At 39.5% G+C, this 27,884-nt stretch overlaps 3 protein-coding genes across 3 annotated transcripts; 2 read left to right on the forward strand and 1 right to left on the reverse strand.

Annotated features, from left to right (window-relative positions):
• The first annotated feature begins 2,375 nt into the window (after positions 1-2,375).
• Positions 2,376-9,495, forward strand: ptpn1 (protein tyrosine phosphatase non-receptor type 1). Its single transcript, XM_026332956.2, has 9 exons — positions 2,376-2,672; positions 3,634-3,724; positions 4,682-4,782; positions 5,466-5,564; positions 5,689-5,826; positions 5,971-6,180; positions 6,472-6,633; positions 6,836-6,996; positions 7,474-9,495. The coding sequence occupies exons 1-9, from the start codon at positions 2,616-2,618 to the stop codon at positions 7,784-7,786; spliced, it is 1,332 nt and encodes a 443-aa protein (XP_026188741.1). The 5' UTR covers positions 2,376-2,615; the 3' UTR covers positions 7,787-9,495.
• Positions 9,496-19,908: 10,413 nt separating this feature from the next.
• Positions 19,909-21,473, reverse strand: cebpb (CCAAT enhancer binding protein beta). The gene has a single exon (XM_026333703.2). It carries the CDS (start codon positions 21,260-21,262, stop codon positions 20,375-20,377), a length of 888 nt encoding a protein of 295 aa, XP_026189488.1. The 5' UTR covers positions 21,263-21,473; the 3' UTR covers positions 19,909-20,374.
• Positions 21,474-24,237: 2,764 nt separating this feature from the next.
• peds1 (plasmanylethanolamine desaturase 1) lies at positions 24,238-27,404 on the forward strand. Its single transcript, XM_026333704.1, has 6 exons — positions 24,238-24,586; positions 25,562-25,681; positions 25,853-25,944; positions 26,069-26,213; positions 26,325-26,537; positions 26,638-27,404. The coding sequence occupies exons 1-6, from the start codon at positions 24,451-24,453 to the stop codon at positions 26,757-26,759; spliced, it is 828 nt and encodes a 275-aa protein (XP_026189489.1). The 5' UTR covers positions 24,238-24,450; the 3' UTR covers positions 26,760-27,404.
• Positions 27,405-27,884: the final 480 nt, after the last annotated feature.

The following is a 27,884-nucleotide window of genomic DNA, read 5'->3' on the forward strand; positions in this document are numbered from 1 at the left end:
GTTTAAATAATGTGTGTTGTGTTTTTGTTCTTTCATTTGTTCATTAAAAGAGGGATCGTCTTCTTCTTTGAGGTTTAAAAGCAGCTGCCATGCTAGGTGTTTAATTACTGCCGTCTGCTGGCCATAGTCAAGTCCTACAGTGTTCTGGCTTGTCAGTCCTGTTTGATATGTAGTGACCCTGGGGCTTTTGGGGCCCTTGGGGCAGTTACACACTCTTTGCCCGGTTGGTGATCTACACTTGGCCTTGTCCACTCCTCCATACTGCACCACCCTCTTTAATCCTGCTCCTGTTGACCCCAAGCATGTCCCTTCTCTCTCATGCATATCTTCTACAGTTGACAAATAACCACATGCATCCAGTTTTTTGTACCTGACAGTATTTACAAAGAGCTGGTTCAACGCTTTCCTATTATGTCAAGTGTACTGTGGAGATTATTGTTTTATTTTATATTATAATGTGCATGTCTTCCCCTTTTCTCCTAATCATAGTGATGTTGCTACTCTTGACTGAATTCCACCAGTGCTCTTCCCCTCTAATTTTGAAAGGTTAACAGGAGTGTAGGCTTTCTTTTCATTATCTTGTTTGTCTAGTCTGTCCACTTTCCCATTACCTAGAATGCCCATATGAGCAGGAACCCACATGAATGTGACCTCAGTGCCTTAATACTCATGAATGTAATGCCATTATTGGAATACTAAGTCAACAATTTTCAGTAACGACAAGGGATTATGGGCCATAGTATGATTGCAAAAAACATCTTTTCATTTACTGCCAAGTCTCTTGCTCATATGTCTCCTGTGTATGGTGTTCTATCACTTTACCAAAAGGCCTGTAGCACTTTTTTGGTAACTGCATGACAGTTCAAATTCATGCAATTGAGCTGTTTTGTTCATAAACACAGTGGCATTCCTGTATAACTCCTGTCTCAACTTGTAGGGCATTTACAGGTTCCCACTGTTCCTATGCATATTCTTACGAGCCCGGGCCTACAACTGAGCTTTTTCCTCAGTATTTATTGCAGAATTGCAACATTATCACCACTACCTTTAGTGTTGCAGAATTCTTTTATGTTCTTTAGCAGTGAAGACTGTTTTCAGTAGCAGGTCTACTATTTGCAGGACAAACAAAGGTGTCATGAGTCATAGTCTCCACTTGATTGCAGGCATCACAGTTTCTGCTTGGATGCTTTCCATTGAGGTATAGAGATTAATTTAGTTTGATATGTCTCTGTCTTATCCCGCTGGTTGGGCAGTCTTGTTTTCTGTTTTTTTCCTATGCCCTTCCTACTCATATAATCTTTGTCATTATTGGTATTGCCAATTTGATTTGATATAATCCATTTTGGACGTTACTATGCTGTCATTCCCCTGAAAGCCTACACATGCAGCCAGGTATCACGAATACACTGCACTGATGTAGGAGGTTTGTTCTGTTCATTGTGGCTCTAATATTTCAATACGCTGCTTGTGGTCAGTCGTTCACTTGGAACTCTAAAGCATTAAATGCACACATTATTTTACAATTATAAAGGTTTTTAAAATCAACCATAATGCTGTCAATTATTTCTACTCTAAAACAGGTGGGCTGAGGGTCACCTTAATCTGCATTTATATTTTAAACCCAACCTTCATGACAAGAAGATGATTACCGCTTTTCTCTAAAATGATATTGTTACAGGACCTGTAGTATTCTCTTTGGATGATGCTGTGAAAAATATTCCTTGGAAGTAAGTCTGGACTTTGTATTTCAAGTGGACTACCTTCCAACTAACAAAAGTGAGAGAAGTCACTTTTAGACTAAAGCACTTCTTCTTAAATACAAAGAGGATGTTGAGGCCTGCATTGCCACTGTGAAACCACCACAGAAACATCTGTGCTTCTGTTTTGGACAAATAGTTTTGATGTTAAACAAATCAATCAAGAAATCACAAGTCCTACATATGAGCTAAAACGTCTATTCATTAGATGAATTGTTTTTCATTTTCATAATTGTGACCATTATCTTACTATCTATCATCTAACTAAGATTTTCTTCCCTAATTTCTTTATTTATTATTGATTTTATCTTGTGTTGGCGGGTTTCCACATTTGAATTTGCCTAAAATTAGTCTATTACCTATACCACTATTACTACATGTGCCCTCCGGATATAAATTTGCACATTGTGCGTTACTTAATAAAGTGTCCAATAAAATAAAATAGATATCAGTCTGTACCGCTGCCTTACGGTAAATGATCCTCTCATACCAACGCGCTACCCTATCCCGGTCTGAAAGGGACCTGTTAAAGCCTCGGAGGACCGGCAGCGGAGCAGCCCCTCTTTAAAACCACTTGGCTCTTTTTTGTTTTTTTCACCGGCCAAGGACGGACCGCGCACGGCGGCTCCGCGCTGTAGGAGGAGCCAGCGGTGTGTTTCCGCTCCGAGCAGGCCGAGAGAGGCAGCAGTAAGACGGCGAGCGGTGAAGCCCTGCCGACGGCCCCTGGACAGCGGCGGAACAGGATTCTGGTACCGAGCCTCACTGGGACAGTACACGCTGTTTGATCGCCGGGGGTTTCCGAAATCAGCGGAATAAGGAGGAGCAGAAGAAGAGAGGGTGGCAGCTGGACTGTCGGCAATGGAAGCCGAGTTTCGGGAAATCGATGAAAACGGGAGCTGGACCGCCATTTATCAGGTAGGACCTCTCGACAAATCAAGGTGGAAACGGGCTGTCGGAGGCAAGCTGTCACTTTTAGGCCCAGGTCAGGCTCTGAGAGCCTGACGCATTTCTGTAGTCCCCTTGCCTCTTTCAGCAGAGCCCGTTTTCCGCCTGCTCGGACCGATCCGATGATGGATGTGCGGGTCTGAAACAGGCAGCACAGCCCATCACCGCCCTGGTACCTTTCAGCAACCCCACACCAGCCACACACGCACTGTCCGCGCGTCCTGCACGTGTTTGGACGTAAATACTTCAGCCTTCAGCGGTGCTGGAGGAAGTACTAACCCCTCATCTTTTACTCACTACACACTTACTCCACTACTTTACTCCATTACCAGTAAAAGTACAGTAATTACTTTAATTATTGATTAAGCTCTCCAAGACTTTCTCCATTATCTGATTAGTTGTTCCCCACAAATTCCCAAAGGCCAAGGGGACATCTTCAGATCATGTCTTGTTTTGCTTGACCAAGTCTAAAGCTCTTAGACAGATATCCCGTTTACTGTCATTAGAGCTGCTAAGGTGAGTTAATTAATCTAGTAATCTTAATAATTAAGCTTTTTTCTTTGATAAGATCATGTTTCAAACGCTGAATGCTCAGGAGAGACCTCTGTTTTCTTTTTAGATCTCTGAATCTTTGGGGTTTGACTTGTTCCTCAGACAAAACAGGCCATTTTCCTGTTTTTTTTAATAGACTAGATGATTAACTAACTGGAAACATGACATGTTTTTGCAAAAGCAACATATTTTTATATGCACATGACTTATATATGTACCCAATGAACTTGACAGGTGGTGAGTTTTACTAAGATTTTTTTAACACATGCTTAGATTCTGTATGTAACAGAGATGGAGACACAGCTTGCATCCATTTATGTTGCATCAGACATGTCAATGTGACATTAATGTGATGCTTTTTTTTTTTTTTCTGCCACAGGAGATTCGCCAGCAGTCATGTGATCTCTCTTGCAAAGTTGCCAAATTACCTGAAAACAAGAGTCGGAATCGTTACAGAGATGTTAGCCCATGTGAGTTTCTATTCCCTACCTAAAAACACTTTACATGGCAATCTCAAACTTGTGAAATATCCCTTTAAACTGGGAAGAGCTGGGTACTCCGCACTGCGCTGCACCCGCAGCCAGAGCTGACCTATACCTTGAAGTTACTGAGCCTTCCACAGTTGAAGGTTAATTTAAGTGTTTGACTTCAGGCCTAATTATTATAATCATCTTCTGTAGTGACTCAGTGCTAGGATTACACAATAGGCATAGCATTGCATCACTGCAGCCTGACTGATGTAATAAAGGATGTGATTGAGAATTTATATCTTTTGTTATTATTGTGTAATTATTAGGAGTGAAAGTATGGTGATAATACATGAAGGCCTACAGGAGATCGGGCTGACAGTCCAATAAACATAATTTTTCTGTGGTCTGGTTTTCTGCAGTTGTCTGTCAGGCATGTTAGTATCGTTTGGATTCTTTTATGTCTTAAGATTTTCACATTCATTAACATTTACATTAACAAACTTCAATGCATAGTTCAGTGTCTGCCAAGAATTATTATTGAATTACAGGTTTTTCAGTAGCGTCACAAAATCCAACAGCTGAACCCTGTGGTTTCCTCTTTTTCACACTGAATAAGATATGCAAATTGTGCAAACTGGGTTGCAAATAGTTACTGTATGTGCTATCAAGCATATTTTTTTTTAAAAAATTCACTTTAAGCTGTAAAAATCAGTAATCTGACACTCTTTCATCCTGTTTACCTTTTAACTAAAATGTTCCCCTGGATATCAACAAATGTTGACATCTCAGAATTAAAGCCGAAGCTAACACCCATGTTTTGTTCAAATACAGAGCAGTCCTGTGTTCTCAGCAGCTGTCTTGTGCTGAGAATTGCAGTCTTGCTCCCTGGGGGTTTGTGAAACGTTAAAAACACACAAATATACAGCATTTGCATGATTCTTTCCTTTTTCTTCTCAGTTGACCACAGCAGAATATGTCTACAGCTGGGTGGGAATGACTACATTAATGCCAGCCTAATAACAGTCAAGGAGGCACAGAGGAACTATATCCTTACTCAGGTACGCATGGAGATGATTCAGTACAACCCCTGTGGACATGCAAATGCATTTCGTTAGTTTCACTCTGACAGTGATAATCCTCCTTTAAACAGAATTTGTGCCTTTATTTGCCTGACATTGGACGATATTTGTGATTGTGAACAAATACGATGGAAGCACTGCGTTACTAGAGTGTTGTTTGGCTTCAGAAACAGGAAAACTACCCGTGAGCTTTTATATCTTTATGTATCAACCAAGCAAATGTATAATGAACTTGGTTGTACTTGTCATACTAATAGCAAACATCAAAAATTCTAACTAATATTAACTTTTGTGTATTTTTTAAGGATTAGTGTACAACATCCATTTCATGTATGTGTGTGATACTTCATGTTGCCTGCAGTCGTCATCGCAGGGCAGTTGAGAGATGACACAAAAAAATCATAACAAATCAATCATTACTAATAATAAGAGACTAATAAGAGATTATTATCTGAGTTTGAGAAATAGATGTGTGTTGCCTTAGAATATAAAGACAGTAACTCCAAGTGTCTGTGCACTCCTTTCTGCCAACTTGAGTTTTAAAAATAGTGTGATCAACATTATCAAATGTCTTACCAAAAGCTTTAAATAGATGACTGTTCTTATTTAGTTATGTTAAGACTAAAATCTACTGTTCTCACAACTTCACTGTCCTTTTTTAGGGACCCCTTCCAAATACATGTGGTCACTTCTGGGAAATGGTGTGGGAACAGAGGACTCGTGGTGTAGTGATGCTGAACCGAGTCATAGAGAAAGGATCTGTAAGCACTGGTTGTGTTTCCTCAGTGTACTGGCTTCCTAATGTTGGACAGTCATGTCTTGTTTATCACTGCTTTTCTCTTTCCCTTTCACTGTGTCTAATGTACACCTTCATTTCATTCATAGGTCAAATGTGCTCAATATTGGCCACAGAGAGAGGAGAAGGATGTTATCTTTGAAGACACCAAATTCAAGCTTACCCTTATCTCAGAAGATGTCAAATCATACTACACAGTCCGTCAGCTGGAGTTTGAAAATCTATCTGTACGTTTTCTCTTTCTGGTTTGTTTTGTTTTGGTGTGTGGTTTCAGACTAGTAAAACCCAGTACGTGAGTCCAGGTCTATTTTTTTTTTTTTTGACTTCTAATTTGTGCCCGGATTTGTTTCTATTTTTATCTCCTCGTACAGACTCAAGAAAGTCGTGAGATTTTACATTTTCACTACACCACCTGGCCTGACTTTGGGGTGCCAGAATCTCCTGCCTCTTTCCTAAACTTCCTGTTCAAGGTGCGAGAGTCAGGTTGTTTGAACTCGGACCAGGGACCAGTGGTAGTGCACTGCAGCGCTGGCATCGGCCGCTCTGGGACTTTCTGTCTTGTTGACACCTGCCTCCTACTGGTTTGTACAATACTCTGCTATTGAAACTCATAGCGCTAACAGACTTTACTATTACATCCTCTTTTCAGTGACGTACAGGATATTAGTTCACATTTACCTAGAAGAGCTATAGTAGAATAAGACTGAACAAGGATCATTCTTACAGGTGCAGCGACCAATAATAGCATGTAAGCCTAACTCTAGAACTAATAATGGATATTAAAAAGTAAAATTTTGATTAATCAATTAAGTGCTCAAAATGTAAGATTCTTCACAAATTCTGTGTTGAATGTTTTTTGCTGTTATCGATAGATGTCTCTCCGTAAGGACGCGTCTACGGTGCGTATTCGTGAAGTGCTGCTGGAGATGCGACGCTATCGAATGGGCTTGATTCAGACAGCAGATCAACTTCGCTTCTCCTACCTTGCTGTCATTGAAGGTGCCAAGTACATCAAAGGAGATACGTCTCTGCAGGCAAGTCCTTCCTCTGTTCTGCTCTTTGAGCTTAAGGTGCAAGTTTCATGTGCTCTGTCCCTTTTTTAAGATTAGGAAACTGCATATGCACCATTGTGTGCTATGAGAAATAAAAACTCATGGCAAAACTATCAATTTGTCTTTATTTATTATTGTGTATTTTGGAAATACTCAGAGGGTGTTTGTTTTTGTTTTTTTAAAGGAATCATGGAAAGAGCTCTCAAATGAGGAAGATGATCCTCCAGAGTTCTCCCCTCCTCCTCCTCTTCCTCCTCCCAGAGAGCCTCACAACGGCAAAGTTGAGCCATCTTTTTTCCCTGAAAACAATGAGATCGTCCAGCACGTGCAGATCTGCAGTCTGGGGTGATTATCCAAATTACCTTTTCGAAAGACTATGTTTCAGTTTATACATCAGCGGTTTAACTAGTTTCTTTTTGGCAGCTTAGTAGATATTAGGGAGTGCAGGAAGCACACTTTCATATTTTCACAGTTTTAAAGTGTTTCTTGTTTGGATTTAACCACTGCAACCCAGATGTCCACTTAGTTTCTGTTAGACATGCAAGTCTTCTGCATGGCAGATATTGGATTTGAAAATATACATATGATGAGATTATTCAGTGTTAGAAAAATCATTAGTTTCTATTTTAGTAATGACTGACTCAACTACTAGCTCCCTGTAGTTTCTATTTTAGTAATGACTGACTCAACTACTAGCTCCCTGTATGAACTAGTTTGTGTGGTGCAACCCATCCTAATTTTGTTCTAATTTAGTAAACGCATGATAACATATAAAACATCACCCTGGTGTATTCTATTCTCTGACAATGTTTCCTCAATCAGGTCCTCACAAGGGCTGCGACAGAGGAACATCATCGCCCCCCAGCCTTCATCTGAGGGTGGTGACCAGGTGGATGGCCACATGGGAATTCAAGAGCTTACTTCCAAAGCTCCAGCCATATCACAGCAGGAGCAGCAGCAGCAGCTGCAGCAGCCGCAACATGAGATGAAGGAGCCAGAGGTGACTGCAGCAGTGAAACAGCCAAAAGAAAACCCTCCTGTGCCGGGGACTTGGTCCCCTCTGCTAACCAATGTGTGCCTGTGCATGGCGCTGGCTCTCAGTGCTTATGTCTGCTATCGAACCTATTTCCACTGATGTCTGTCCTTGCTCCTCTTTTGTTCCTCCCTGTCTCTCCACTGATATTGCAAAGTGGACTATGCTGGCTAATCAGCTTGCTTTGACTCTGGGTTTACTCTGCGAGTGAGTGGATTATTTGGACTTTGGCAGATTCAGGTTCACTCATTTAATGTTACAAATGCAGTGCAGGTTGGCTGGCTGCCGCTCCTTATTACCCACCCAAACATTCTTTCAGCATGTCATCTTGAATGCTCAGGGCCTCAGTTTTTCAGGTGTCACATCCCAAATACATGTGCCGACTTAAACACAGACTCAGTAACATGCATCACGGTTGGTAGTTGAAAAGGGTTTGTTTTAGCTCCTGTTCTGTGAACCACAATGAATGGCCTGTCAGCCCATTTTATGTGTCTCCTCTTTTACCAGCTGACATTTGTATGTGTACTTCCATTTCATCTTTTACTACCGTGTCCATTATGATTTCACATTTTCTTTTTGCTTATAATAATGGATCAGAAATCATAGAGCCAGATTTTTGACCAGCCTGTCTGAAAATATGCCAGTATGGGAGACACTTTAAAAAATATCTTTTAGTATTTGTTCTTTTGTCATGGGTCAATATTAAACCCAACAGCAAGGTTAAATATGTGAAGGTAAGAGAGAAGCAGCCCTCGGCCCACTAGATAAGAGATGCATATTTGGGTGGGCACTGAATTGTTATCTGTCACTTGTGGCCTGTGTAGGTCTGCAGGAAGCATGCTGGTTCTGTGTTCTATGTGTTTATGTATGTACATGTGTTGTAGAGATGTGAGATTTGTCAGGCATTCTTAAAATGACATTGGAAAATGTTTGCCATCTCGAGATTTTTTTAAGTTTCTAATAGAACAGGTGTATTTACTGTTTGGGAGAACAACTTTTCTGTCTCTGTGGATAAAAATGTGTAGAAGCTTTTCATGCCTAACCTTAATGTGGCTCAATCGTGCTGTAAAGTCTGTGTGCCGGTCAGTAGTGTTATGCACAGGATGCCAGCTTAATGAACAGAGACAAAAAAGTAGCTGACACCCAACTCTTTTCACAAGCAATACAATTCCTTCATAATGTGTTGCCCTTTTAATTTATCAAACTCTTGATTTTGAACAGGGAAGCCAGGGATTTTGAACAAACCAAAAACTAAATACCAGCACAGGGATGATAACAATACACTGTACTGATGAACCATTGTATCACAGTGTGGTCCTGGGCTGGCAATACTGTTTTGTATGACTATCCTTTTAAGCATGCTGCATTTGTGAATCAACAGGTTTATCCTAAGAAGGGTTTAGTTAAGCTGCTAGCATTCAGTTTACCTTTGTGACTCGAAAAAAATTCAGTACCTGAGTCAAATAGCTGTACCTTTCTTTAGAATGTATAAATGTCCTGTCAAGGGGCGTAACATTTTTTATTAAATAGATATTTTTTTCAAATCAGGTTTCACTGTGCTGAGTTTTTTTTTTTTAGCTTTAGCAAGGGATTAATTCTCAGCACCTGCGCAGCTATAGCGCCAGGTTTCCCTGGTTTTCTATTCTTATGCTAGGCTCAAAAACATGTATTTTTTTATTTACATTTGTTGTTTTTCTTTTTAAATAAAAAAGTCTACTGTTGATTTGTTCTGATCGTTAGAACAGATTTAATAACCTCATTCTCAGTCTTATTTCTGAACAGTGACAATGCCAATAAAAGGTCACACATGATTGTGTTTTTTTTTTTTTAAGTCATTGTTACATCAGTAGTATGAGCAGAAGATGTCAGCATGTTTGTTTTGAGTCAGATAATGTCAGTGTGACATAAACTCCCATCAACAGCGTTCATCACTGTGGTCATATCAGTGTTTCCAGTGGTCTTTGTTTTTGTTCTGTCATGTGAATTAGGAGACATTTCACACTGTGAAGGTATTAAAAAAAAATCCTGTTTTGCTCTGATGTATTGCAGCCACTGTTAAATAATGTATAGTATGGAGGTAATAGGTCTATTTCTCTAGGACCTTTTAAAGCCAGAAACAGTGGTTTACATAAGGTAGGTGAAATAACCTCAATTAGCATGTGTCATCTTAATGATAATTATAGTAATAAATTTAAGTAATCAACAAATTAAAAGTTGCACACTATATAAAACAACCAAATTCGAAGACTTGGAAAACCATGGGACCCACTTTCTAACAGGGCATTTTATAAAGGGATTTTATTTTTATCTATATAATAGACTAGTTATAAGCCATTTATTAGAACAAGCTTTGGTTGCCAGATTTTGAAAAACCCTCTGTTGTATCCTTTCAGTTTGGCAATAATGGCAATGGGAATAGTAAATGCTCAGTGAGTTCTTACTAAAATCTTTTCTAAAGAGTTTTACCAATTAACTGTAGTTACAAATGTGAATAAGTTGTTTACAAATTTATTTTGGTCCACTGACTGATTTTTTTCTTTACAAATAAGGTGGTCAACCAGTTTAACCAGTCAAAGGGAGTTTTTACGACCTGAAAGTAGTTATTGATTTTTTACAGCTGATCTCTAACATTCATAGAACATCAATTAATAAAGCCAAATTTTAAAGGATACTAAAATATCTCCAGTGATCTCAGGAAATGTTTCAGTGGGAGTGTGTGTTTCATACTTTTGTTGTATATTATACATTTACTTTATTCTGTTGGAGAAGTACTGTAAATGATAAGTACTGACAGCTTTGTGGTTGTGGGAGAAAACAACGTGCTGCAAAACACCACCAGGTGGCTCTGTGGACTGTAGCGCTGACTCCTGGCTGCCTTGGCACTTTTTACTACAGCCCACTCTTTCCGGGTACCTGGGTTTGCTCATCAACTATGTTTTATTTACAGTGAACGGCAGTCATTAGTATTCCTCTATTTGCAGAACATATGCTGGCTGCAGTGACTGAAGGCTTACGCTCATTACATTCAAATTCTAATTGTTTCCATTTATACACAACATTATTTTCATTAAAATGTTCTTAACCTTCAAAACCGGTCTAATGTCTTTTCTGGCTCCTCTTACCACATGCATTACTGATGTTTCTCAACAGTTTGTTGTGAAAACATAGTTCTTTTTTTAACACAGACGGGCTACACACACTTTTATGGTTGATATTCAGACTGCACCACTGAACAGTACACAAATTAGTTTAGGTTCATGTTGGTATAAAGACAACAATGATGAATGCTCAAGGAAGCAAGAACACATCGAGACACATGCATTTTTTGAGTACAGTCTACAGCATGGGTGTAGTACAAAGCGATTTGGCAACAGTCTTGGTGAGAACTTCCTGTTTGGGAAATAAGAGGCAGGCACTGGTACACGCTGTACAGGAATGCAACTTAAACAGAGTGAGTAATAGCACTCCCAGCCGCTGCTCTGCTGACGTCAGGCCAGGCAAGATTGAACAAGCTGTAAAACTACAATCAAGGTGTGACCGGGGACAGGAAGTCGTCTTACAGCCACAGTTCAGACTACAGGCTGTGTGACAGTGTTGGCATGACTCATATTGTGCGTAGTGAAGAGTATTATTATTTAGTTATAAATGGGTTAAATTGCTTTTTGAATGATAGATCAGATCTATGTGTGTTATCTACAAGGCCTATACATTTTAACATTTATGATTTTGTTGAGAAGGTCTCTCAGATCAGGAATATGAACTGAAAAAACAGTTCCTTGAACAAATGTCAAAAGTGCACTTTGGGTTATCCTACAGTGCCTCATTACTCAGCCTAACTGTGCAGATTGCTGACTCCACATTCACAATCAGAAAAGAATATCTGCCCTGCCCTGCCCTGCTGACTCCTTCACCATGTGTCCCCAGTTTAGTTATTAACCTGGAACTTCCCAGTGGCTGGCCAGCTGTGAGAGTGGGTGGGACGATCTGTGACTGTAAGGCTCTTGTAGCATGCAGACCAGTTTCACCAAGTGCCGAGCAAGGATCAGGAAATTCCTGAATGCGAAGGGAGTCAGATCTTTCCAAATATGACTCTGCAAAATCTGCGTCATTACACACAGCAGCTCTGTTCAATGGAAGCTTGATATGAGGAAGTGTGAGTATACTGTCAGGTGTACCATGTCTCTTCATGCCCTCTTTACATCAAAACAGTGAATAAGTCTTACTCAGCTTTTGGTATCAACCAGTGCTGGAAAGTAACACATTTACTCAAATACTATACTTAATTTTAACTTTGAGATACTTTCACTTTACTTCAGTATTTCCATTTTATCCTGTCCTGTATTCCAATCATACTCCACTAGATTTCAGGGCAAACTTAATTGCATGCCACAATCATACTTTTCATAAAAACATACAGAAGTAAAAAAAAAAAACAGAAGTAAAAAAGTATTTACAAAAAATAATGCATTAAAGGAACAGTTTGAAGGGAGGTTTGCTTAATTGCTTCTTGCAAAGAGAAAATCAATACCAATACAAGTTAGCATAGCTTAGGACAAAGACTGGAGACAGGAGAAACATCGTTCTTGGCTCTTCTCTATCAGTACCGAAATACATTATAAAACTTTATATATTATCTGTTTGAGTTGTATAAAAACAGAGGGATAGTGCCAGTTTTCCCACTGTTTCCAGCGTGCTAACCAAAGTTAAGTGGTGGCTGCTGTAGCTTCATATTAATATACAGATCAATTAAGTAATTTGAACTTCTGATCTAACTCTTGCCAACAAAGCAAATCTTTCAGACAAAGTAAAACCTTAAAATATTAAATGAATGATTTCCATCCTTTTGTTTTTGCTTGTGAACTCTCAGTTCCCCCTCAGTGAAAAGCAGTGTCTAGTTGGGGCCTTTGTTCAGCTGTTGTGAGCAGTTACACCAAGACACATTTTCCTCCTGAACTGTTCAGGGTCCATGGAGGGTGAAAGTATTTAATGTTTTAAAAAAACAAAGATTTCAGAAGAGTCAAAAAATCTAACCTGCAGGTTTTTAAATGTCAAAAGGGTTCATTTTACCCAATATTTCGTAACAAGAGTAAATATTAGAGCATCACAACTTTCTGCCTCAATGGAAAAGAACTGTGTTCTCATTAAACTGTTTTTGGTTACGTCTGTTGAGACATGCACACATGAGCAGTTCCTGTTCCTGTTCCTGTCCCCCCTGGCTGCTGCTGTTGAGGACCAACCGTCAGACACACATAGATGTGCCATATAGTAACTCGGCTGTCATAGGCTAAATTGCATGTATGTAGGTCATAGCGTAAATAAGAGGCTGGAGTTGGTGTTTCCCCCTTCGTGTGCTTCAAAGCTCCCGCATCCTTCCTCTTGCCGAACGCAGCAAGGAGTGATGACGTTGACATCGACATATGGTCCACATGTAAACAAAGCTGGCTGACCGGCCTGCCTCGCCACAGATCACCCCAGTGGTTTCCTCTTCGAGTTATTGTTGATGTTTTGTTCATAGAATTTCATCATAGCAACTGCATAAAAACACAACAAATTGTTCCGTGTGATGTGCGAGTGTGGTGTATTGATGAATCAGTGACAAAAGTACACACATATGCTTGCCAATGATTCTGTGTTTGTACCATCAACTTTTGGGAATGAGGTGAGAGGTAAGATGTGGTGAACGTGAGGATCGCCACATAGCTGAACTAGTGTGGGTGGGTGGTGAATATTTTCATGGCTGCCAGCAACACACCCAACTTCCTGTTGAGTAATCTACATATATTAAAGCCCTCACATGACTATACCTAACTAGTATCTGTGATTTAAGCAGGGTATAACTAAGAGATTATTGCACAGCTTGCTGTTACAGCAGCTCATCAACAAGACAGTGTGGTTTCATTTTTAAAATATTCTCCTTTGGGCCGTCTTACATGCAGTCACAAGATCAGAAGAAAACAATCTTCCCACAGTTTCTGGTCTAAATTTGCATCACATATTTCATAATACAACTGATAGTCTATGTTTGCCCTTTCTGGTGAAGCTACCCTACATTTAAATTAGAACTAGAGACCCAAATCTAACTTTTTTTTCTTGCATTGATGTTCCACATATTGGAGCTCACTCATTATTCCTTCCTTGATTGAATAAAAATGTACAATTTACAGTAACTGCTCAACTCATGGCTGAGAGTTGCACACTTAGAGGATAAATTCTCACTTCCTTAATATTCACAATTTTTGAGAGCGGGTTGTCAAAATAAAAGAGGACTTTAGCTTACAGTGTGTCAGAGACTCTAGTAATCTAGGAAAGTTTTAGAAGTGAGCTTTGAGGAACAGTGCAATGGACTGAACTTTCTATATTGACAGAAACTTTGGCACCTCGAAGGACTATTGCGATGTGATTGTTAATAGTCCCGCCATAGTGAACTACATTACTGAGGTCTCCTTATTTCTGTAGAGGAGCAACTAAGTACCAGCTTTAAACAAGTGTTCATGTTCATGTGTGGTGAGAAGTGATTTGTTGAATTGAATGAGTTGTTGAATGATTTTCTTTATTTGACGTCACGCTGTGAACACATCAACAATTCTTTTGTATACCGATTAAGTGAAACATTGCATTTCATAATTTAATATATAGCATAAAAAGCAAAAGTAAACCAATAAGTAAAGTTTTAGTAAATAATGAGTAAAGTAAAAGTAACTTTACAATTTTACGTTACCTTTTCTGGCACCTCTACTTGATTTAAGTTAGATAGAACCTTTTTTACTCAGGTTGAGCTATTTCACAAGTACAGTTACTTCTTATTATACAGATTTTGATTTTACATACAAATCATATAACCAGCCCATAAAATGTGAGCACTGTTACAGATTAAACTACTTACCAACCTAAAAAGTTATTATTTTCACTCAAACTTGAACATGTACAATATTATAATTATACATATATTAATCCTATATGTTATACATAATTATACATAATATTAAACCTGTAGTTTACTGGACATAGTTAGGAACTTTTTTATTTTAACGGGATGTATTTGCTTTGTGGTATTTTATGTAAATCATATCAATCTGTCCTCTAGCACTACATTTTTGGTCAATAAATTACACAGTATTGTTGAAAAAGCGTCAAAATTTAGTAATATTTAGTAAGAGCGGACGTCACTTGTACAATTCATTTTCTGACAGTTATGTTCTTGATTAACTCATTAACTTTTAATTCTATAAAATGTCAGATAATTGCAAAAAAAAAAGGCTATGAACAAAATGTCATGTTTTGTTGCTCCAACATCCAAAATACTCGAAATCTTCAAAATTACACAAAACATAAAGAAAATCAGGTAATACACATTAAATTACAACTGGTGACTTTTTGCAATTTTGATCAAAACATGATTTAAATGATTAATTGGTTATTAAAGTAGTTCAGATATAATTAATTGTTTGTGATCTGGTTCGCAGCCTCACCTTTTGAGTATATTCCCATGTATCTGAGTGATGAGTCTGATGAAACCCCTTATTTTATTATTTTAACATAAACCATCATTCTCCCATTTTGATTCCACATGGCATGTCAAAACAACTTCAATTGGCAATTTCCCCGTCATTCTCACATTTTGTAAAACGCCAGAGGAAAATTTTATCAGGCTTTATTTACATGTTAATATGTCAATTGATTTATTAATGAGAAATCTATAGTCTTCTGTGTACATTAAGGAAACACCTGTCGATCATATTGGATATGTACTGAAATAAACTCACACAAATGTTGCCCCAATAATTAAGCCAACACTCATTTTGCAAGGATGGCCTGTTGTTACACAAGATCTGGGCAGTGATACTTATTGTGTAGTGACCGCAAGACACTTCTGCACGTCAGTTTGGTGTTTTCACAGTCATCTACAGCAAAATTGCAGAAGTGAACAAAGATGTTGAAATCTTGGTTCACTTCAAGACAGATCATGTTCTGGTTCGTTTACCGTAGCTCAGGCGGTCTGCTTCCCGTTACAACCCATGGTCCGGATATCCGATGTTCCTTTCACTTAAAGGAGGAACTGTAATTAAACAATCAAAATCACAGTGTTAAAATGGCCAATATTTAGAAATCACATTTATAAATGTCGGTTTTAATTGTGGATATAAGTATGACACACACAGGTTTGGCAACTTGTGATTTCATATTTTGGGTCCCACACATCTGAAACCACTTTTTGACTTTTCTCTACACTTGAGAGTTGTGAGAAGGTCAGCTATCTTTTTCTTTAAAACTATGATCAAACAGGGTCTATATAATCTAGATAAATGATTCTTCAGAATGATGCCACACTACAACCATAAAGATATAAACAGAAACAATTAACTATAGCCTCATGCTCATATATTTCTAGACAATATTTTCGGTGTCTTAGTGTCCTAATGGCTTTACAATTAACTGCAAGTCAGTACATGTTCTCTAGATTTCGGGCTATATATTAATTCATTCACTCTATAAGCTAATCTGAAACAAGACTATCAAAGAACCTTCACAAATTCGAAGTTCATGAGTCCTAAAATGGCAATGACTCCACCGTCTACTATCAGTTGGTAGACAGTAAAACACTTTAGAAACTATACATGAAGTTTTAGAAATATGCAACTCAATTTCATCTGACTTTAGCCCAAAGTACATGTGGGACTTCCTTTAAGTCAGCAAACCTATTTTCACAAAATTATGCAAAGAAACTTTATTAATAGAAAAGAGAGCAGGGTCCAGAATAGAACTCTGAGGTTCTCCAGAATTTATTTGTGGTCTGATGGATAGAGAAGAACAAATAGAAAAAGACTAAATGTGAGTGTGGTCTGTTAAAAACAGGTCATCAGTTAGATGATAACTTTGTTGATGTTCATTGTTCTTGTCTCTTGTCAACAAATCCCATAAAATGCTCAAAACCCACAATCAATTAATCCTATCATCAAGTAGATCTGTGAAGCCAAAACCTGATACACCTTATTCCACAGAGCTCAGCAGATGTTTAAAATGCATAACTGAGTTGCACTGTTGCACTAGGTGGTATATTCCTTCATACTATAAACATGGACACTGAAGTTTATTTTGACTCAGTGCCACATATACTGTCCTGCTGCTGTAAATACTCATCAAAGCACCAAGTGTGTAATCCATGGCTGGTCCCTAGGAAATGCACTACTTGAGTGTGCTTGTGTGAAAGTACACAGCTCTTTTGGGAAATGACTGAGCCATATAAAAAATGAAAGTATGTCTTTGTGACTTTTGACTTTTAAAAAGATATATATCTTCAGAAGGAACCAGCGTGCTCATTGCTGAGTTGCACACACAGGGCTGGTAAGTTGTAACATAATGAGAGATGAACTAACACTGTTTTTGGTATTTTCATTGGATTTGTAGACTGTAGACAAAAATGCTGAACACTGTCAGCCTTATCTTTTAAGATGCTATAATGTCATCTATGTAAAAAATTAACAGACTTAATAATTACTATATTATAGTTGCTGTGTGCTATTTTGTGTTTCGCAATTGGTTTGATGACAAGGTTGATCCTTATAATGGTTGTCATAGCCATGTTGTGTTTGTAATACAATAAACAGCTAAATGTTGTTTCAACATTTTTGTTATTACAGAATTATATAATACAGCTGCAGCTATTACTGAGGTTATAAAATGGCAGAAAGTAGTGAAATGATAATTTCTCATTAACCAAGGTGACATTTTCAAAAGTCTTGCTTTGCTTGACCAACAGTTCAATCCCAAAATAGCCATTTTTCTATCATGTTCAGCAAAGAAGTGTAACATTTGAGAAGCCAGCTTTCAAAATGACTAAAAAGATTATTTAATTATTAAAATAGTTACAGATTGTTCTTCTGTTGAATGATTGATAGTTGAGATAATTGATTCATGGCCTAATCATTTCTCATTGATTGTATATTACCTTACCTGTCCACATGGCACAAAACCTTACACAGCCCATGTTTGTGGTGTAATTTTACTTCAGCCTGCTTATATAGAGGTTTTTATGTTCAGCAAGAAAAAATGTGTTGTGTTAGCTGAGACACTGAAAAACTAAAAAGGCCAGAAAAACTGCCCCAAAACCAAATGAAGTTAGTAAACGTTTTCACTGTCCGACTTTTTTTTAATCATTTGGTAAACAGTCTGACACAATGTTAAAAGAACAAACCACTGCTCATAAATGTCAACCCATAAATTAACATGACTCACAGGTAAATAGAAAAAAAAATCTTCTATTTCACAATAACTGGTACACGGTGGACATAAGAATATCAGGTATCTCTGTGTGTGTTTGTATTGCTTTATCAGAGGACTTTTTAAGAGGCCAGCTGGCCTCTGGAGGGGCTATGATGCAAGAAGGAGTTTACAGACAGACACTGCCCATTGACGGTAAAATGTGGAAAGGGGCTGGGCTAAACTTTACAGAAAAGAGGTCATCCTGTGTGGGAATTTCCCTCTCTCCTGTCAGCATGTGTGCCAGGAGCAGGGAAAGACTGTGTGGGTCTCCGAGAGGAAACATGGAGTGATCGAAGAAAGAATGCCCAGAATGTTTGAATGAATCTGTGCCAACACTTCCAGCTACAACAGGAACAGCACACGCTGAGGAAACTCACAATGGAGTGTTGGATGCTCCCATATTACTTGAAACATAACTTTGCGTCAGTGATTGTGCTATAAACATTTTACAGCTTTTCTGAAAGCTGTTAAATATTATTGGACCCAGAAAGCACTAAAGCCAGGCAACAACTACTTACAGTAGAGCTATTGTCATGTGCATGGAGGATAACAATGCCTTATTTAAATTAGGGTGTAACACTCTGCAAGTGGTGATGTGTTGGAAAGGGAGGATATTGCACAACATCTAAAGCTAAACTGTTCATCACTGAGTGTGTTGAAACATCCACTGTGCTCAAAATGTCATCTCACTGCATTAAACAGCCTCACAACTTTTAGTACTGTTTTTAAAGAATATATTGTGAATTTTCAGTGCTGTTGATAAATGTGTCCTCTCGTGAAAAACTAGCAGAAGCAGTTTTTCCTCTTATCTGCTGTTGGAAAGCATTCCCCACCCTGAATTGTCATGGATCACCTACAAATCCCACTATGCTCTTTTTCTTTATCTTCATTGGAGTCTGGAGTTTGCTTGCTCAGGAGAGATAAGCTTCATACTGTGCACACAGTCGAGAGCATTCTGCAGGGCTTGGTAAAATTCCAACGAAAACCGATTGTCCAACTTATCTATGATGTCTGTGGTAACCTACTTTGTCACTCCCATGTTGAACTTCTACATTTTCTTTTGAGCATGTTTCACTTGAAGCTTAAAGGTTGGTTTGTGTTATTCATCTGTCACCTGCAGTGACTCCAACAGCCATGTCTTGTCTGTTAAAGCATGACCTGAGGTGGTGTGAGCAGGTTAGTTGCTGATTAATTCCCATGTAACCTTGAACCCCTCTCTGGGCCAGTGGACCCAGCAGTATATTGACAGAGCCATGTTCTAAAGATAAAACTAACATTTCTGTGCTGCGTGCAGTGTGACCAATTCTTTTTTCCTTTTTTTTTTTTTGCTGCTCTCAGCAGTATCATTTCAACATAAAATGGCTGGGCTGAATGTATTTCAGGATCTGAGGACTTTTGTGTTAAATCTTTATGTGCACAGAAGAACAAAAATAGAGGTGGCATTAACAGTTGCCCAGTAATAATAAAAATGTGGAGAGTCTGTTTCTTGATTTTGAGAAATCACCTGGCCTTTAACAGAAAAACACAATTGCACAAATCAGTCCCCATTTAGTATTCTAGTGCAGTACGTGAGGTGGTTTCTGTCATGAAACTGCGCTGCTGAAGTCACTGGACACCATTTTCTGCTTTGTAAATACAATCAATGACAATGAATTGTGATAATGGTGAGCCATAACTATTAAAATGTCTGTAGCCTTACTGGTGAAGACCAGATTTATAAAATTCACTCCACTCCCCAAAAAACATAGAATTCCTGCGGTGTGTTGGTGTCTTAAAAATAAAACAATGCACATTAGTCTCATTGGTGAGCCAGGTTTGATGTGTAATATGTTGTAACCGATACACAACTTAATACAGTGTCTGCCTGTCGTGTGTGAATGTTTAAGGCAAGTGCTACACCCCTGTCTGTCTGTCTGAGCCTACATCTGCTCCAAAAGGCAAGAAAAGAAGAAAATACAAATAAATTTGTTTAAACAAAGTATAAATCTGTTTAATTCAATAAAATATCAAGTACAATTAAAGCATTTCACCTTTTAATATTAAATAATTAGACTTATTTCATTCATTGCCAATACTATTACAAAGAGTTGCATCATTTCACTGCAGCACAACTCTTCCCTTGACAACCACTGCTCCAGATACACAAAATGTAGAAATTCACTCGCATGTATGTAAAACCTGAACAGAAATACTGCATACACCAAATTACATCTGAGAAGAAAGCTAAGGTGACATGTGAAGAAATCGTGAATGATTGCGCAATACATGCACCCACTTCTTAAGTCCCATTCAAAGTGTCCTTGTAAACTGGTGGTCGCTGTCCTCACGTGTGAAGCGTACCGCTTTTCAACACTTGTACAGTGGCTCTAAAGTCCATCAATGGTTAGACAGGCAGCCCAGAGATCCGTCAGAAGTCTCCGGCGGAGGTTTCTAGCATTGTCCGGTGGCAGAGAGCAGGTTGCGCAGGGTGGCTAGCTCTCTGGACAGTTGCTCCACACGCTTTTGTAAACGATCGTTCTCTGCAGCCAGTTCCAGCACTTTGTGTTGAGTCTCCAAGTTGCGCATTTTGGCTTTGTCCCTGCTCTTCCTCACGGCGAGGTTGTTCCTCTCCCGCCTCTGTCTGTACTCTTCACTGTCTTTGTCCAGGCGTTTCTTTGCTTTCCCGCTGGACATTTTGCCGCTGTGTGAGGGAGACCTGCTTTTACCTGACGGGGCAGGTGTGCCGGGTGGGCTGGAGCAAGTCGAGGACGCGGTGGAGATGTTTCCAAGACTGCCGCTGGTGGACTGGTAATGAAGATAGGACCTCATGTCAAAACCAGACGAGCCGTTCTCCATCTTTGCGTCTTCCTGACCGTCGTCTCTCTCAGCAGCAGCAGCAGCACCTCTGTAGCGGCTCCCGACGACTTCAGGGCTGAGCACACTATCCACACGGGTCTCCTGCAGCTCGGCGTAACCCAAAGCGAAGGGCTCCCTGGGGTCCCTCAAGTTGTCGCACTGACTCGTCTCCAGCTCGTTCAGCAGCGAGTAGTTCTTGTAGTTCTGTAGAGCTGCAACTCTCTTGATCTTGCTCTCCGCCAGGTAATCTGAGAAAGTGTCCCCCTGGTGCTGCTGCTGCTGCGTCTGCGCCGCCAGCTGCGGACAGTGCAAAGCTGAATCCAGGTAAACACTGAAGTCTATCGCTCTCTCCCGCTCTTCGATGCCCAGCTCCGTCATCGAGTCGCCGAGCCTCCAGTAAGAGCCGCTGCTGAGGGGGCTGATAATGCTGTCTCTACTGTGGATAGCAAAGCTGCCCTCGTCGTAGAAGCCGGCCACTTCCATGGATCTTAACACCCGCCGGATTGCAGGAGCATGGAGGGCTGAGATGATACGCCCACGGTGCTTTTGGTTCAGCTGCCTCGCTTGTGAAATGTCTCAAGTGTCGGAATGTAGACCAGTGAGTCCAGATCCTTATGTGTCACTGCCTGTGGCAGCATGCAGTCCGTCTACTCTGAAGTGGGTGCGCTCTTGGATTGGGAGGAATTGACAGGTCTTCCTGTCTCGGGGGGTTTTATTACCAGCGAGGGGCGGGGTGTAGCTGGGCAGGTGTGTGACGCGCAGCGAGGAGCCAACCGGACGACCTGCGCTCTTCTGACAGGACCTTTCGCGTATTCGACCATTTGTGTTTTGGCACATTCTAATAAAAACGAAGTGGATCTGTTTATGTGTGTGCTGATGTGGCGTAGATTTTAGGCTGCAGCAGCAGGAAAGGACAAATGCAACTTTATCTACTTTCATTTATCTATCATGGAACGAAACAGACACGCACGATGAAAATAAAAAGTAAAAAGACAAAAACTGTCACATATCTATATCTCTATCTAAATGCGTTAAAGCCCTATCTATAGACATCACTTCCATTCATGCTGTTGTTTAATCTCACCGACTCGACAATAATGGAAAAAAAAACAAACCAAAACATTCCACTCAGCAACAACCTGTTTACAATTTTCTGAGTTCGTGCGTAATCACCTCAAAAGAACGATGCTCATGAAAGCAGCGCTGGACACATCTCCAGACAGCTGATTCTCCACAGCATTCACGGACTAGTTTAAACCAGTCTGTGAGTGTTGGTATGTGGTTGAACTGTACAACATGATACATTCACTCCAATACCGTGCAAGGGTCAGGGTGGGAGTTATGAGAAATTTAGTCAGCCTCAGTCTGGTTTATGTCGAAAACGAGTAAGTGCGTTCTCACTAAGATCAAAGAGGATCGCCAATTAAAGTCACGGTTTTCTCTCAGAACATTAGACAAAAAAGAAAAATAAAATAAAAAATAAAGAGATCACAAACAAGTATGATACCTTTGGCTCAGCTGCCAAAAAACAGATCATAAATTCATGTTCAGCCTAAAATGCACAGTCTGTTCATAACTTGACTTTCAGTTTGTTTCATAGCAGGGAGATTTAAAGTGAGACTGCCATCTCGTGGAGAACCACATTACGGCATCAATATAAATATTTAGGGGATGAGTGTGTGTCCATAAACTGTTTCCGTGCTGCGTAACCAAAGAACACGTTTGTGTTTAGGAATGTCTTCTTAAAATGCTTTTCCTTTCCCAGAAACATACACTCTTCTTTCCCGTGTAGATCCCCAGAATACATGTGAATTACACAATTTTATGATTCATAGACTTTCTGGGTCACATAGGTACTGTGAATTTTAGCAGCATTTTTCTTTTTTGTTTGGATTAATTACTACCTGATGTTGCCAAAAATAATGACTTAAAGTACGCAGATATTTCACTTAAGTAAAAGTAAACAACTGAAAATGTAAAATGTATTCCACTGTAAGTAAAGTCCTGTAAAGAATAGGCACTTGTTTTGTAGAATGGCTACTTCAGTTCTGTCACAATTAAATATTTTTCGTTTATTTTAAACATGTTTTAGTAATTAATTTTAAAATTAATTGGGTGGTAAAACCTATAAACATAGAAATATAAGATAATGATGTTTTTATGTAAATGTATATAAACAATAACTAGAAATCAAATATATGGAATAAAAAAATACAAGCAATAAAAAGTGGTATAAAATGGAAATAGAGTACCTAAATGTTAAACATAAATGTACATTTCAAAGGGAAATAAAAATGTATGGGGTTATGACACAATGGGGCCCTGGGCCCTTCAGTTCTGTCACAATTAAATATTTTTTGTTTATTTTAAACATGTTTTAGTAATTAATTTTAAAATTAATTGGGTGGTAAAACCTATAAACATAGAAATATAAGATAATGTTTTTATGTAACTGTATCTAAAGAATAACTAGAAATCAAATATATGGAATAAAAAAATACAAGCAATAAAAAGTGGTATAAAATGGAAATAGAGTACCTAAATGTTAAACATAAACGTACATTTCAAAGGGAAATGAAAATGTATGGGGTTATGACACAATGGGGCCCTGGGCACAGACATGTAAAAATACCTTTTCTCCTCTAGGTCACATAGGTACAAAACCTACGTGACTTAGAGGCACAAAGCGAGTACATTGTTTGTTGTGGTTTTATGTCTTTTTTCCATTTTTAGTACCTTTGTATTTAATCTTTGTCCTTGTGGTGGTTTTGTGTGTCCTTGTCATGTTCCATCTCTTTGTGGTTAGTTTACAGGATGACGTGTGGCCATTTTGCTTTCTTGCGTTTCCTTGAGTGATGCACTGCAGATGAACCCTAGTGAGGCTCCTAACCCCATGGCTCCTGGCCCTGTGGCCATAGACACCTTCAGTAATCATGGTTATAGTAGCCAGAAAGACAGCGTAGGATTACAAAACATAGGCCATTCTGGCTAAAGGGTACTTTTATTTTTAATACTTTCATTTATACTGAGGTAATGCTATGTTGAACAATGATAACTGGGGCCGCGATAAATGCTACATGTAACTGTTACTGAGGTGGGGGTCAGCAAAGTGACTCTTAAAAGGCACAAAATGTCCACAAATAGGAGGTCACCACAAACAACTACACGGCAGCTAAAGGCGAGTGTCTTTTATTACTTATGAATGTAAATTTAACTTTAGATATTTTAAGCAATTTGGCGTCAGGTAAATCTTTGACCTTTCACCTCACCTGGTTGTGTGCTGTCTCTCTTTGGCGCTTTGCGTAGCTGGAGCTGCAGCGTCACAAAATGAACATGTGACATGTGTCTCCGTGACGCCCTCTCTAGAGTAATGTGTTTGATATCACAAAGCGTACACACTGTTCACCTGCACCGACAGCTCCATCTACCGAACCTTGTGCAGATCCGCCACAGCGCCACACGGGTGGGGTCAGGAAATGCGGTCTTTGCTCGCTTCACTCGCATTGGTCAATCTCCTGTCTTTGGAACACTTTCCCGTGCGGTGATTGGCTGCTGAGCTCAACGGCTCGCCTATGATTGGTCGAAACGATTACGTTGTCTGTGGCCTGAGAGGTTGATGACTCCGCTGGTTCCTGGCAGCGAGAAGAGAAACAAGGGGCCGGGCTGGAGAAATGGCGAGAATGGTGGAAGAAGACGGCTATGAAGCGGAAACACAAAACCCAGAGCCGCAGGGACCGGGTCGGGGTAACGCCCGGCGGGGTCAACAACACGCCGGTGCCCGGGAACTGGCCAGTCTGTACTCGCCAGGTGAGTGGATCCAGTGAGCAGCTCTGTGGCTAGTTCCCCGGGTTCAAATGTCCATGGGTGGTGTGTCGTTACGGTTTTATATGGTTACCAAGTAACACACCGAAAAAACCCAATAAAACCACGAACATGAGCACATCTTTATCTCCTTACCTTCAATGACACCGACAAGTCAGCGACAGTTGTGTGTTTGTTGTCGTGTCGTTACCCCGTGGGAGTCGTGAGGTTTGGGGAGTTAGTGTGGAGCCTGTCCCCTGACATGTCAGACAGGTTAGAGGACTGCACCGCTGCTGCTTCAGGCTCTGAAGCCTAAAGTAAGTGGTCTTCACGCCCACTATACAAACACTCAGTGCCTTTTAAAATGAGTAGCTTAATACGAGCATGGACGGGTTATGAACAAATGGGACCCTGGGCACAGACAGGCAAAAGGACACCCCCCCCCCCCCCCCCCGTATACTCAAATGAAGTCTTATCGTTGTGCCTCTTTGTATCTCTTTCTGGATGTTTCATGTTTTTTTGTGGCTGCTTTGTTTATGTTTGAGGTCATTTTGGTGTAGTTATGTCTCCTTGTTTTTGTCTTGTGTCACTTTTTAGTCATTGTATGTCTCTTTATGTTTTTGTATTAATTTATTGTCCTTTAACTGAGCTTTGTGACTTTCAAACACAAAAATATTCCAGTCAGTTCAGACAGAGGCTTATGGTGATGACACTTCTGCCACCCAAGGATATTTTTAGTCATAAGTATTGTCTCCTTCTTTAAGTGTCACTATTGGAAGGAAGCATCTGTAGTTAATCGTGCTGATTGGTTTACTACTTCTTTTTATGACATCACATCAAGTTCAGGTGCTGTGAAATATGATATGATGATAACCACAAAAGTCACATTCCCAAATGTGTCCCTATAAGAACAAGTGATAGTTACTTATTATGTGCTAGCTATGTTAACATGTATATTTGTGTGTTTTTTTTTTTTTTAAGGCAAAAGATGTCAAGAATGGATAAGTGTCATCCTCTGCTTCTCTCTCATGGCCTTTAATTTCATTCACCTCCTCGCCAATTTCCATCTTGGATACTCATGGTCCATCCTGTTGGGCATTGGTAGGTATTGAATGAAAAATTAGATAATGTCCTGATGTTGTATAGTCACTGTTGCTATCGTTCTGCTACAGTTCTGTTGCTTTTCTAGAAATGCAGTTCAAACAAGCGTTTGTTGTTCTCTCTTTTCTGATTTTCTCCTCCTCCTATTCTCCTACACACATTCATTTTCAGTGGCAGGAATACTCACTGCAGACTTTGCATCAGGACTTGTTCACTGGGGGGCTGATACATGGGGATCTGTGGATCTTCCCATCTTTGGAAAGGTATCCAGGAGTAAATTTCTTTTCCATTTTTCCACCATTGTTTTGTACACTAAAACATTTTCTTTCATTTACAATGGGTTTTTCTTTTTTATTACTCTACTGTAATGTCTGATCTGTCCTGCAGGCCTTCATACGGCCCTTTAGAGAGCACCACATCGACCCCACAGCCATCACCCGTCACGACTTCATCGAGACTAATGGTGACAACTGCATGCTGACCATAGTCCCTCTAGCAAATATGGCCTTCAACTTTCTCACCCTCTCCCCTGGTGAGTTTTGTATCAACAAATGCTGTAATCAAGTTTAAAATAATCGCACTGCTGCTGTAGAGGGTAAATTTGTTTCAATCTCACCTAGTTTCTGCCTTCTTGTAATTGCAGTGGAGATTTACCACATCTATCCCTGGTACTGCTACCTATTTGCACTAGCCATCTTTGTGACCCTTACCAACCAGATTCACAAATGGTCACACACATACTTTGGCCTACCCCGTTGGGTCGTATTCCTACAGCACTGCCACATCATCCTTCCCCGCAAGCATCACCGCATCCATCACGTTGCTCCGCATGAAACATATTTCTGCATCACTACAGGTTTGTCTCTTATTTCTTATTACACATGAGAGCCAGCCTGTACATGGATGTTTTTGAGATGAGAGGCAGGCCATTTTTTCATTGAGCTTTGTCTTTCTAGGTTGGTTGAACTATCCTATGGAGAAGCTGGGTTTCTGGAGGAACCTGGAGGATCTTATTCAGAGTGTGACAGGAGAGAAGCCAAGGGCGGACGACTTGAAATGGGCGCAAAAAGTCAAGTAACATTGCAGGCTAACTGCACCCTACCTCAGAAGATGCTGGCTCTGCCCAGTCTTTTCATCCCGTTTTTTGCCTCACTTAAACGATAATACATAGAATGAAAAACTAACAGCTTCTGATGCCATAGCTTTAAGTCTTGCACATGTTTGTTTTTTTTTGTTTTTTTAAGAAAAGGGCTTTGTTGATGGAATTTTTCATTAATCACTCATGGAGGTCTCTATTTCTCACCAATCGCATCTAATCCTTTTTTTGAGCTAATTTACAAAGGCTATTTCTAAGAAGTAGTAGTCAGATACATAAATTGAAATTAATTTTCAGGGAAATTAAAAGATTTGCCTCACATTAGAAAATTCTGACAAACCCATGAAAGAATACCTGAAAGAGTGAACACTCACATATTTGTCACAAACCACACTATATTTGTCTCTGCTTTGTTTTTTCTGGATCAGTCTTTGCATCCTCACCTAATCAAGGGTCTTCTTCATGTGCAAGTAATAAAACTTGTGACTGTGGTGAATAATAGAGCTTGGGATTTTAGGAGGCTTTATCGATGTTGACAGCTAAAGAACAAATCAGTTATTTACTGTTACAGTTGTCTTATTGCACAATTAGGTTCCACTCAACACTTTTGTTAACAGCTTTTTTTTTTTTTTTTTTAAAAAGGAGACAAGATGTGGTTATGAATTCTGTTCTTTTTTTTTCAGTAAAAACCATTGCCCATTTCCCATATTGCTAAAATTAAAACACTGCCATATATCATAGCTTAGTCATGGATATGTGCATCTGAGACAATGACTGTACTTATAGGGGAAGAGTCAGTGCTAATTTAATGCCAAAATCAGCTCACTAGGATGTTAAATGACAGGTCTGAAAATAGCTTTGCCAATTGAGCAGACCGAAAAGATAGAAGATTGCTAATATTGCAGTCAAATCATAAACTGATGTTTTGATTGTAATTTGGTATTCTCTGGATGGTATCTTGACTGTTGCAACAGTTTATTTTTGAAAACCATCAGAAGGTCACTTGGGGAAATACAAAAAAATTAATCTGAAAAAGTCACATTGAGATGTAATTGCAGTCATTGTTGATGCCAGGCCATTAGAAAATATGTGCAAGCATACATGTAT

The sequence above is a fragment of the Mastacembelus armatus genome, chromosome 7, assembly GCF_900324485.2.
Source record: "Mastacembelus armatus chromosome 7, fMasArm1.2, whole genome shotgun sequence".
Classification (NCBI taxonomy): Eukaryota; Metazoa; Chordata; class Actinopteri; order Synbranchiformes; family Mastacembelidae; genus Mastacembelus; species Mastacembelus armatus.

What these genes read in the sequence shown, in the direction of transcription:
- ptpn1 (XM_026332956.2), top strand. Translation starts at nt 2,616, where the DNA reads ATGGAAGCCGAGTTTCGGGAAATCGATGAAAACGGGAGCTGGACCGCC. An exon ending in GCTGGACCGCCATTTATCAG is followed by an intron (nt 2,673 to 3,633) that starts GTAGGACCTCTC and finishes TTTCTGCCACAG; the next exon opens with GAGATTCGCCAGCAGTCATG. An exon ending in GAGTCATAGAGAAAGGATCT is followed by an intron (nt 5,565 to 5,688) that starts GTAAGCACTGGT and finishes TTTCATTCATAG; the next exon opens with GTCAAATGTGCTCAATATTG.
- peds1 (XM_026333704.1), top strand. Translation starts at nt 24,451, where the DNA reads ATGGCGAGAATGGTGGAAGAAGACGGCTATGAAGCGGAAACACAAAAC. An exon ending in GTCCATCCTGTTGGGCATTG is followed by an intron (nt 25,682 to 25,852) that starts GTAGGTATTGAA and finishes ATTCATTTTCAG; the next exon opens with TGGCAGGAATACTCACTGCA. An exon ending in ATCTTCCCATCTTTGGAAAG is followed by an intron (nt 25,945 to 26,068) that starts GTATCCAGGAGT and finishes TCTGTCCTGCAG; the next exon opens with GCCTTCATACGGCCCTTTAG.
- cebpb (XM_026333703.2), bottom strand. Translation starts at nt 21,262, where the DNA reads ATGGAAGTGGCCGGCTTCTACGACGAGGGCAGCTTTGCTATCCACAGT.